We start from the raw sequence: 12,340 nt of genomic DNA, 5'->3' as shown, positions 1-12,340 counted from the left end.
GATATGAGATTTTGGTCATATCGCACAGCCCTAGCTGGGAAGCATAAAGCCTGTACCCAGAAGGACTAGCATCTTAATTAAATCACAGTATAAATAAGACATGTACTCTAGTAGGGTATTAACATTGATAGGCTGAAAGATGAACTTTTATTTGGACCACTTAAGATTCTCCTTAATGATGGCAAACTAAAAGAGAAGAAGTTGAGAAGCACATACCTCCAGCAGAAGACACACTTGTTAGCACATGCGAGGCTGGGGGTAGTCTCCATGCACCGGTGGGACTCGATACCGTAGAAAGTGTGCTTGTAACAACCTCCCCTTCCTCTCAACATAGACTAAAAAAAATAAATGAATTACAATTCATGCATTCAGTTTGTCAAAGCTGCAATAGAAATTTGATATAATTTAAAGGAAGTGGTTTAACGGTTTATTTAAAAGGGTTGATTTCTTTACCTTAGTCCATCGACAAAGCTTCACTCCTGAGTGACTCCCAATCAGTTTATATCCTTCACAAAAAGGTAAAAACGTGTTATAAATACGGCATCAAATCAGTGAAACACTTCACAATGCAGAAATGCACAAGTCAAATTAAGCTGAAAGAAACATGGACAATATACTTTTTATAGCTTTACTTCAGTAAAGCCTTTCAACATTCACAAAGTCAGATTTTTTAATGGCCCCATGCTAACAGCCACTGAACATCTCCAACAAAGTGTCTACTGGCTGCTTGAGGCCATGTCATTGGGAGAAAGGAGAGAATGCTTCAGATTCCCTTTTTGCACAAAAAGGTCTGTGAAGAAAGTGTTTCAAATGCCATTGAGGTGGGCCTCTCTATCCCTTTTAACACCATGGCATCAAACCACTATGAACAGCCGGATGTGGATTTCTCCTCATTCTCCCTCATTAAAAAAATAGAAAAGAAAAAAAAAAAAACCATCCCGCTCTATAATATCTGTCAGATGGAATCCTTTTATCCTCATGACTTGACGCGTTCATGAAATCCCAGGAAAAAACACAAACAAACAAAAAAACATAACATGATAGATTAAAGAAGAAGGGCTGCCTTTCCTTTTCAAAATCATTTAAAATAGCTTTCTAGTAAGTACAGCAGTACAAAGCCACACAAAGAATGTAGGCAGCAAGTTTAAAAAACAAAGCCTCCTCTTTTGGAAGCTTGTGTGTGTTGTAGCTGCTATTAAAACCTTCATGAAATATCTAAAACACAAAAACACAGCAGGACATCTGTACCGGGGTGTGTTTGTGCTCCCACAGATCTCAGGTTTGATGCTAGATTAGTCAAATACAAAATGTTCCTCATTGAGGCTGTTTGTGGGTATATTTGCAGGAAAGGCTGAATGAATGAAATACACTTTTTTGATTTTTACACTTCAATGTAACAGCTTACCACTGAACAAGAGTCATCTTTTCACACAGTAACAAAAAAACTGAGCGCAGGTCTACAAGACTACAACACAGTAGTGAACTGGACCTGCTATTAGTGACTTTAACAAGAACAATGATTAGCTTTGTGTTTGTGTCATCTCCATGTACTGTATATAAAAGATGGCATGTCTTCTGAATATGAAAAATGAAGTGATGCCATGTGTCTCTCAGTTCTTCCAGTGAGAGCCTCTCCTCACCATCATGTCAGGTTTAAAACACAAGATGACGACGATGAATATGCTCAATTCACATTAGACTTCACAAACCAACAGTTGATGTCACAGAGAATGTGTCCGTCTTTTTAATACACTCTATGATAACTGCACCATTTCAGAGAAACAGCATCGGAGAATATGAAAATTATAAACACAGTTTACACTCATGTGATACTCTGTCTTTCACTCTTGACCTGCTTGAGCTGAAAGGAGCAGGGAGACGATGGCCTAACTGCTCTTCCACCAAGTAATGAAAGAGACGACTGCCAATTTACATATTAGAGTGACAATTTAAGCACAAAGATACCACAGATATCACCCCACAACAGGGTCACACTCTTGACTTTGTGCTTTTCTTGTCTGAACCAAACAGGAAAGCTTTACCTGGTGTGTGGCACAAAGAAGAAGCCAAACTCTGTGTTGCACACTACCGGAACTGACTGAAAGTGACATTGGTAAGCCACTTTAATAATTAATAATAATTTACTAATTAACCTGTACCTTTGAGTTATGACTTTCTCTGTCACTATTTTCTTGAAATAGGTTTCTCTTGAACCTCGCTGATGGAAAACTATTTTGCACACTGTGCCGCACTGTGTTAAAACTTTTTTGGACAATGCACAAGAGCAGTGTGTGACACTGGCATCCAATCCATGCCAGGAAAAGACTATACAGGAAACATATCCTTCCAAGGCTGAAAACCATGAAGACAATGCCAAAACTTTCATCCTTCCTTCTAAATAAAACAAACTGCCCTCCAGGACTAATTGTTGCCAACATAAACACCATGAAATAGGTCAACATTTGGTCAAATGAAGTGAAGTCCTGCGTTCAGTGTCCTATTTATAGAGTGTTGTGTAAGCTAACTGTGGGGGGTATTGGCTCAAAATGACTGCTGGCTTGTGTTTTAATAGTGGGATAGTAGAAGAGTAGAATAGTAAAATCCAGACCTAATGAGTAAAAAAAAAAAAATGAGCACATGGTGCACAGTGGAAAAAAATAGCAACAATATAAATAGTGATGGATTCACAGACCTTTCAAACAGAATATTTTGATGTTATTTCTACTAGATAATGTTAAACCTTAATACAACAGTCCAATTTTCAAATAGCCTCAGTTAAAAAGGAAACTAGTTATACATTCATATTATTATTTAGACATTTTAAGTTCATCTTTAGTCCTGAACTTACTATCTTAAACAAGCAAGAACTGAAATGCTCTGCACCCACAATTAAGTTCCATTTTTCCAGCTTTACAGTTTCCATGTTGAACTTTTAAATAACAGCTCATCAGCAAGGTTAAAACGTAATGAAATTTCAGCAACTGATTAACCCAAATATACTCCAATGATTTCAACTAATTTCTTCTTTCTGCATAGTACACCAGAGCAATAAGCACTGAAAGCCATGAAATACTTAATGAATTGCAAAAATACATCTTTAGCCATATGAGTTACATTAAATTGTTATGCAAATACCTTTTAGTACCACATAAATTAAAAAAAAAATGGCATAACTAACAATTCATGTTTAAAGTGAAAAAAACTTTGCTGCCCTCTGTGGAAAGATGAAGGTTGAACATGTGCTGAGAGCAGCTGGTGCACTCTGTCTGTAATGAGATTTCTTTGGTTTACAATGCAAAGCAATGCAGCTACATAACATGCATATATTATTCGCAGTCACAAGTGACACCCACCAGATGTTCCTTTAGAAAGCGATATATAATTTTACAAATACACCTCGAAGAACCATAAAACTACCACTGACTGAGTCAGTAAGCTGGTAACTTGGCATTTTCGGTTTCTAATTTGCTTTTGTGACTTCTCTTTTGCTAATCCTCAAACTTTTTTCTGAATCCTCTTTCCTCACCTTGCTTTGTCAGTGCTTCTCTGAGGGCAGGGGTGATCATCTCCCTTCTTTCCCCTTCGTCTTCAATCTTCTGCACTCCGTTTAATTTGGATAGCTTCACCATCTGGCCGTCTCTTTGACTCTCCTCTTTGCTCTGAGGCAGAAACAAAACTTTCAGTCTATTATGGTCTACAGCCATATAAACATTTATATCTACACTAGGTAACAAAAGGAAACAGCTGGAGGGACATTTTGCAACTAATCAGGTTAACCGGCAACAAGTCCGTAACATCACCGAGTACAAAAAGAGCATCTTAGCGAGATGGGGTTTCTCAGAAGTAAAGATGGGCACAGGTTCTGCAAAAAGGGGATCTAGATCTGCAAAGGATGACAATGTTTATTAATGTTAAATTGTGAAGACTGAATGCAATGCTGTAGATGAGCCATCATCAAAAGATTCAGAGAAAAAGGCATAATTAAATGATGTCTTATTTATAGTATTTGAAAACGTTTTTCTGTTATGTTCTGTTGTGTGTGTAAAGAACAAAGCAACATAAAAAGTAAAGGCCACATAAATTGAGCATTTTGTTGTAAAGATGATCACGTCAATCCAGCTATGTATACATGCATATATATTTGTTTTGGTTTTGACAAGCAGAATAAATACATTAAGGAATCATTTACACACTTGCAAAAAAAAAAAGACATTACATATCCAACATTTCCTCTTCAACTTGCCTATTAATTGCATCTATCATTACAATACATATGTATGTGGTCCATATTTAGAAACTGCGAGCAAAAAATACTTTGGCGTCTTTTCATTTTCCCTGCTTTGCGGAAATTAATAAGTTGGTTGTTTTTGCTTTCAAATGACCATCAGCTGATTGAATCAGTTAAAGCCTAAAGATTTAAGAGAGTATTGAGACTTTATCAGTAAATAGGTCACCAAATGTAATTTTGGTGTAGATGCAATTACCACAGGCTGCTTAAAAAGATGGACACTGCTGCAGACATCAACTGTTGTCTAAGAAAGTTGACATTTGAAAACATGTCCAGGATCCATTTGGAAAGTATTTTCTGAGATCAAAAGTGATGACCAACTTTTATACAGCTCTCTCTGTATCACAACAGCTTTTTTTTTTTCTTTTTGCTGCATCACATTTGTTTTAAAGACCAACATCTTATTTCATGCCAGGATTATAATACTGCAATGCAGAGATTTTGTGTATAATGCTAAATATCTTAGATATATTCTGTGGACAAATACAACAGAAGATTGATTAAATCCGAAAGAAAACTTTGCCTGGGGACAGAGAAACAGGTGTTACTTTTCAGAAAGACGTGATGGATGACCCGCCTTTAACATTAACTATGGTAAATGACAGCTTCACCCAATTACTGCACCTTTGCCACTTCTTCAGTTAGTCTATAGGGATCTATATGTCACCCTGTCAGCACACCAGGGCCCTTTAGGTGCTAATACAGTGTCAGCAAATGCTGATAAATGTTCAACACACTTGTATTCTTCAAGAACGTAGATAGTTCACAGATTCCTTTGTAGCTCACCGTATGGTACTAACCCCCGTAGAACTGTGTGAAAAATACTTGTTTCGAGGAGAGTTAACATTGCACAAACCGTTACTGCAAATCAATGAGATTCTTATAGAGTCCATTTTAATCTTTCCTCTCTTATCTCTGGAGTCAGTAGTCTTGAGAACATTTGTACCCCCTCTTACTTGCAAATTTGCAAAACCTTCGATCCTGCAGTAGCAGATTTCTTTGTTAAATGGCTCCAAATAATTTAAAATATTGCGCTATACCCAGTGGAAATTAAAGTCCAGTACTCACTCCCCTTTTAAACCATATATTTGCTTCTTGCAAGTGTAAAAGGAAAGATTATGCTCTTTAAATGCTAAATGTTTTACTCATTTACACCAGTTTGTCTCTAAACATGTCTGTCTGCTGCTTGGTGCTGAGCAGATAGAATACAGTGGGCTTCCACAGGATATAGCTAATTACTGCAGGCAAGTTTTCACCTCATGGACTCAATAGTAAAACATCATTTGCGTCAGGGCTAGAAATTATTGGTCAACTGCTATTTCCAATGTGGATTGTTACATGTGCTTCAGTGCACCAGCTTTTCTTTCTCAGTCATCCTGAGTAACCTGCTATCCACTTTATCTCCAGTGCTGACTGGCAGCAGAAGGCTCACCTGCACTCATATGAGGCCTGAGAGTGGTTGTCAGGCTGATTCCTTCTCACTCTCCCTCACCTCCATCAGCACTTGCACTATTCCTCACATTTATTACAGGCTGAGTTGGGAATACCGGCATTCCAGATTTCAGGTTTGTTTTTTGTAGTCTAGTTTACTAACAGTCTAGTTTGGGGAGAAGCCTGAATATGACAGTCTATTGTGTCTGATTCATGATCTTCTTTCTCTTTTGTTTGGTGTTGTTGGTGCTCCCATTTCCCTTATTCGGGTCTGTTCATTGGAAGTAATTATATTCCAGTATTAAAAGCTTGTTTTGAGCATCTTTGAGCAATAGATTTAGAAATTGTAACATATTACCATCCAACCCTCTTCAAGGCCTCGGTAGCTCCCAGCATACACGTCCATGCCTTGGTGCTTCCCAGCCAAGTAGCTACCCCAGTATGTAACAGTAACACAGATTAACTGTTAAACTTAGAGTCTGTGAGAATTTTGCTTCTGTTCTTTCTTTTAACGTAGTTGCAATTAATGTCTTTGGGTGTAAGAAGAAAGAAATTACGAGGTCTGTTCTTTGTGAAACTCTTCAGTAAGTTTCTTGTTGCAAGCCTAGAAAATATTTTAATAACTATCAGATCAACTGAAAAAGAAAAAGTCAACTTTTCCACAGTCTGTGAGCAATTGGTTAAATGATAATTGCCTCAATATTAATTCTGAATATAATCTTTGCCAGAATTGAGCAGCTGCTAATCCGCTTTAGTCTCCTAAAGCCTTTGTTAAAAAACAAAGAGCAAGCTTCTCTCTAAACATACTGCCAATTTTATTTGTGAACCTATGCTTCAGGTGTTCACAGTCATCTGTATAAAATGGCACTCTTTCAACTTAAAACTGGAAGAATGCAAGCGCTTGTAGCTATCTAGTAGCACTATTTGCTCTGTGCATTTCCTCAACAATCATAGCCCCAAATACAGAGGAGGTTTCTCACACCTGACAGCAGCAGTGGTCCCCTAGAGCTCGGTTTTGATAGTAGATGCTGTGAACAAGGAAGCCACGCTGTTTTGTCAGAATACTGTCACATTTCTTTCTTAGATGGAAAAAAGATGGTGCTTGATGATATTTTTCCATGTCATTTATATCACTGCAAAATGTGTAGGTTGCATGTTTTACTTGAGTGACTTTAAGCTATGATCTATTCCAGTAATAAAGACAGGAGTACAAAAACAACCATACACTGTAAATCAGGGCGAGCAACAGCCATCCAGTGGTTCAATCATCGTGTGAATGGGCCTCAAGTCATTCTTAAAGTTCACCAAAAATCTAAACTGGGAGTGGAAACATGTACAGCCTACAATTTAACACTCAAGATTGGATAAGACTAGCTTGCCACTCAGCCGGCCCAAATGTCCACCTTCACTTAATGCCTCTGTGACTCGTACAGTTCTGATAGCATACACAGCACGTAGCCAACGGTGAAACAATCTGTCCCTACGGTGTTTTCATGCAGCCTTGAAAATTTATCTGGCCCTAGTCTCTGGATCCCACTGATTGGCTTTCAGCCTTGACACCCAGTCATGCTTGGGCCAATCTGGGCTAACAGAAATGGGACATCTCACAGCATCGTGTTGTGCACGGGAACCATGACACAACATGGTGCTGCTGCAGATGAATGATGCAACAATAATACACTGATTGAGTAGCACATGTGAATAAGGGAAAAACGTAAAAGTATGGGAGACAAAAAAAACCCAAACCATGAACAAGTAGAAAATAAGAAAGACAAAAACTCAAAGCTGGCAAAATGAATTCAATATTTTAAAGCTTAACCTTATTATCCAAATATTTTAATATATGTGAACAAGAGAAGCTATTTGTTACCAGTGTTTGCTCCGGCTCCAAAACAGGATTGCACACCAAGAAAATTAGTCTGTAAGTGCACTACTCTCTATACTGTAAAACAATAAAATAACAGTATTCGCCATTATTTTGTGCTTATAACAAGTGTAGTCATATTGTAACAGATATGTTGATGGAACAGTATAAATTCTAAATTTTGAATATTTCTTTTTTTCTACATTTCTGTTTCTGAAACAGTTAGGACGTTAAAACTTAACAAAAAAATGTGACGATTTGCAAAAAATCAAAAATCAAAATCAAAATAAATAATAATAATAAAAATAAAAAAGGCCTGCCAGTGTATCAAAACTCCCCTGCACCCCTAAGAGCTCAAAATTGTTGTTTTCAGTATGTAATCTGCCTGAGGACTTTTAACTAGGGTGCATTTTGCACACAGGAGGTTTAATAAAGCCAGTCCAGAATCTGAACATGTTAATCTATGCCAATCAATGTTTCTGAAAATATAGAATATACCTTAGTAGTAGTTATACTGGCATCTTATGTGTGCTTCTTTCCTTTGGCTAGTGAGCTGAAAACATAAAAACTGAGCCAAAATTGCTGCGTGCCAGCTCAGGTTAATGATGCGTTTTACACTAACTCCTAACTGGAAACAGTCCCACAACGTAAAATCGACCACTCTGGCAGAAATGGAAGACTCTTATGACAAAGTTTAGATGCCAATACTATAAACAATTGTACAAAATCGATTTAGGACAACAATGCAAAATGAATTTTGCAGGCTTTTGCTAGAATAAAAATGGAACTACAGCCAAAGACTGATATAGATTAAGGCCACAGCAAATCACAGCCTGTCCATCACTGAAGGAAAAAACAAAACATGTATTCATGAACTGTTTAGCAGTGATCAAGTCATCCTGATTCCATCTGGGATACAAGCCACATGGACACCAGCACAGACAAATCCTTCCAGTTTCAGTTTTTATCAGTCAATAACTGCAAACTTATATTTACTCTTACTGAGCACTCAAAGCTCATTTCACACTACAAGCCAAACTTACCAATTCACACAGTGTTTTATTAGTTTCAAGAAATATTTGGTGTCTTTAAACACCTTTTACCATGCACACATTCATAGGTCAGTCGATGCATCTAAGGGGTAATGTGTGGTTTCGTATCTTGCACAGGGGCACCTACATCAACTTAATGGCAAAAAAAGAGAAAGACAGGTTGGCGAGGTAACCTACTCATCCAAGCACGAGGTGATTTGTGAGTGAATTATTCAGCTACTGACACTACACCATAATTGTAAACTAAAAACGAACAAGAGACTGATGTTTATTTCAGTGTAATGGGGTAGAGAGCATTAAACGCCACAAGGAAACTTGTGAAATCAGCGTGAGATATAAAACCTGTAAAAAAATGAATTGAAAAAAAAATCCTCCCTTTCATCCTTGTAATGGTATTTGTAAATTTGGTCCTCTTCCAGTATTACAGATGTCAAATTTAAAGAAAATGTAATGTTTTACTAAAAATCACCATAAACAGCCAGAATTAAGCCTGAAGAGTGTAACAAGCCTCACAGATACAGCATTTTCTCGTCACAGTTTGATTACTCACACAATATTCAGCTTGGCTAAATACCTGCTGTCTCTTGACAATATTAATGCTCAAACTAATTACATCTTACACTGCTCGCTCTGTGTGAACAAATTATGCAAAAGCAACATAAATTTGTTACTACAGGAATCCAAGTCATCTCTGGCATCCACGTGTGATGGCACAAGTCATCCCAGAGCAGTTACAATTAAATCTTACATGACAGGTTAGGAATAAAGATGACTGCCTTGGGTATCATAAACAAATAGTCTATGGGTATATCTTTGGGGAAAAGGACAACAGCAGCTTGATCATAAACATTACATGAAAACACCTCATGAATTAAAAAAGAAAAAAAAAAGAAGTCTGACTCTTCTTACTGTGGAGGGCATAACTGGAGAGTGCTGATCAACCCAGGCTCCTCAAGTCATAAACGAATGTCTCTTTAACTTCCCAGCTGTGCTGTATAAACACATTTGTGCTGTCCTTACAACGTAGCCTGTCCTAACCTCCAAGAGCGTCTACACTGTGATATTACTGTCACACAGGAAGAGATGAGCCTGGGAGAGCATGGACAGCACGAAGCATTTTGCATTCAGTGCATTAAGTCTCCTACGAACCGCAGTCAAATGAAGCATAATATTCAGTAAGCTAAAGGAGCACATACAGCGAAAATAATAATTTCACATCTATCAAAACACAACAGAATAAAATACTTGTGTGCGTCTTCAGGACAGGAGCTGCCTCCACACTAAAAGTTTTCTGGATGTAAAGTCGACCGAGACAGAAGTTTGTGTTTTGACTGTGACAACATTAGTAAATAATTCTGTGAATGTCTTTTTATGATGTAACATTTCTGGTGAAAGAAGCTTAAAGTAGAGTGTGATCACTTCAAAATGTCAAATACTATAAAGTAACAGTAAATGCACAGTAGTGCTGTGGTTAGCACCACATATTAGAGCAGGAATGTTCAAGTTACCAATTAGTCGTCTGCCGCTATACCCAGGATGGAGGACCGATTTGCACATCAGGACTGCTACAGATCTTTACGACACCTTAAACAAACAGCTCTACTGTTAAAGCGATGAATGTATATTGTCTGCAAGTGACAGTCTATGGCTGTCTGTGTTTCTGTGTTAGCCCTGTGACGGATTGCTGATTTGTCCATCGTTTACCTCAATTCTATCCCAGTCCCCCTGTGACCCCTCACTTCAATTAATAAAATGGATGTATAGAAATGATACAGTCACAACAACTATCATTATCAATTTAAAATAACAATAATAATAATGGAAGACTGAGACAGAGTCCAGCCCCTCTCCAGGAGACTGGTTCCAGAGCCCAAGCCGTGCGTAGAGGTGAGCCCGACTATATCTAGCCGGTACCTCTCAACCTCACGCACTAACTCAGGCTCCTTCCCCACCAGCTCCTTCCCCTCCGGCAGAGCTTCAACAGCATTCCGAGGGAGGCGGGGGACATTGAGTCCGAATGGACCATGTTCAGCGCCTCCATTGCCGAAGCTGCTGCATTGAGCTGCGGCCGCAAGGTGGTTGGTGCCTGCCGTGGTGGTAATCCCCGAACCAAATGGTGGACACCAGAGGTGAAGGGAGCCACCAGGCTGAAGAAGGAGTCCTATCGGGCTTGGTTAGCCTGTGGGACTCCGGAGGCAGCCGACAGGTATCGACAGGCCAAGCGGAATGCGGCTCGGGCAGTGGCTGAAGCAAAAACTCGGGTGTGGGAGGAGTTCGGAGAGGCCATGGAAAAAGACTTTCGGACTGCCTCGAAGAGGTTCTGGCAAACCGTCAGGCGTCTCAGGAGGGGAAAGCGGTGCTCTACCTGCACTGTGTATAGTGCTGGCGGAGCGCTGCTGACGTCGACTGAGAAAATTGTCAGGCGGTGGAAGGAATACTTCGAGGACCTCCTTAATCCCACTGACGCGTCTTCCAAGGAGGAAGCAGAGTCTGGGGATGAGGGGAATGACCCGCCAATTTCTGGGGGCGAGGTCACTGAGGCAGTTAAACAACTCCTTGGTGGCAGAGCCCCTGGTGTTGATGAGGTCCGCCCCGAGTTCCTGAAGGCTCTGGACGTTGTAGGGCTGTCCTGGCTGACACGCCTCTGCAATGTTGCGTGGAGATCAGGGGCAGTACCCGTGGATTGGCAGACCGGGGTGGTGGTCCCCATCTTTAAGAAGGGGGACCGGAGGGTGTGTTCCAACTACAGGGGGATCACACTCCTCAGCCTCCCCGGGAAAGTCTATGCCAGGGTGCTGGAAAGGAGAGTTCGTCCGCTAGTCGAACCTCTGATGCAGGAGGAACAATGCGGTTTTCGTCCTGGTCGCGGAACACTGGACCAGCTCTTCATCCTCTCGAGGATACTTGAGGGTGCATGGGAGTTTGCCCAACCAGTCTACATGTGTTTTGTGGACGTGGAGAAGGCATTCGACCGTGTCCCTCGGGGTGTCCTGTGGGAGGTGTTGCGGGAGTATGGGGTGTCTGGCCCATTGCTACGGGCCATTCGATCCCTATACAACCGTTGCAAGAGCTTGGTTCGCATTGCCGGCAATAAGTCGGACTCGTTCCCGGTGGGTGATGGGCTCCGCCAGGGCTGCCCTTTGTCACCGGTTCTGTTCATAATTTTTATGGACAGGATTTCTAGGCGCAGCCAAGTGGCGGAGGGCTTTCGCTTTGGTGGCCTCAGGATCTCATCTCTGATTTTTGCGGATGATGTGGTTTTGTTGGCTTCATCGGGTGAGGGCCTCCAGCTCGCACTGGAGCGGTTCGCAGCCGAGTGTGAAGCAGCGGGAATGAGGATCAGCACCTCCAAATCTGAGGCCATGGTTCTCAGCCGGAAAAGGGTGGAGTGCCCACTCCGGGTCGGGGATGAGGTCCTGCCCCAAGTGGAGGAGTTCAAGTATCTCGGGGTCTTGTTCGCGAGTGATGGGAGAAGGGAGCCGGAGATCGACAGACGGATTGGGGCTGCAGCTGCAGTAATGCAGACGCTGCACCGGTCCGTCGTGGTGAAGAGGGAGCTGAGTGTAAAAGCGAAGCTCTCAATTTACCGGTCGATCTACGTCCCTACCCTCACCTATGGCCACGAGCTGTGGGTAGTGACCGAAAGGACGAGATCGCGGATACAAGCGGCGGAAATGAGCTTCCTCCGAAGGGTGGCTGGCATCT

General features: G+C 40.8%; 1 protein-coding gene across 1 annotated transcript in view; it reads right to left on the bottom strand.

Annotated features, from left to right (window-relative positions):
• tyw1 (tRNA-yW synthesizing protein 1 homolog (S. cerevisiae)) overlaps window positions 1-12,340 on the bottom strand; it is a 59,888-nt gene that overhangs the window by 38,333 nt on the left and 9,215 nt on the right. The window contains exons 8-10 of the mRNA XM_087851185.1: window positions 3,527-3,659; window positions 454-506; window positions 217-335 (exon numbers count right to left, since the gene is read on the bottom strand). Coding sequence (XP_087707311.1) covers window positions 217-335; window positions 454-506; window positions 3,527-3,659 — 305 coding nt within the window. The remainder of the gene's footprint in view (window positions 1-216; window positions 336-453; window positions 507-3,526; window positions 3,660-12,340) is intronic.

This window comes from Neolamprologus brichardi, chromosome 14 (assembly GCF_056152115.1).
Source record: "Neolamprologus brichardi isolate AB-2024 chromosome 14, ASM5615211v1, whole genome shotgun sequence".
NCBI classification, from domain to species: Eukaryota; Metazoa; Chordata; class Actinopteri; order Cichliformes; family Cichlidae; genus Neolamprologus; species Neolamprologus brichardi.
The sequence above is the reverse complement of the archived record's forward strand: the minus strand, read 5'-3'. Positions and strand labels throughout refer to the sequence as shown.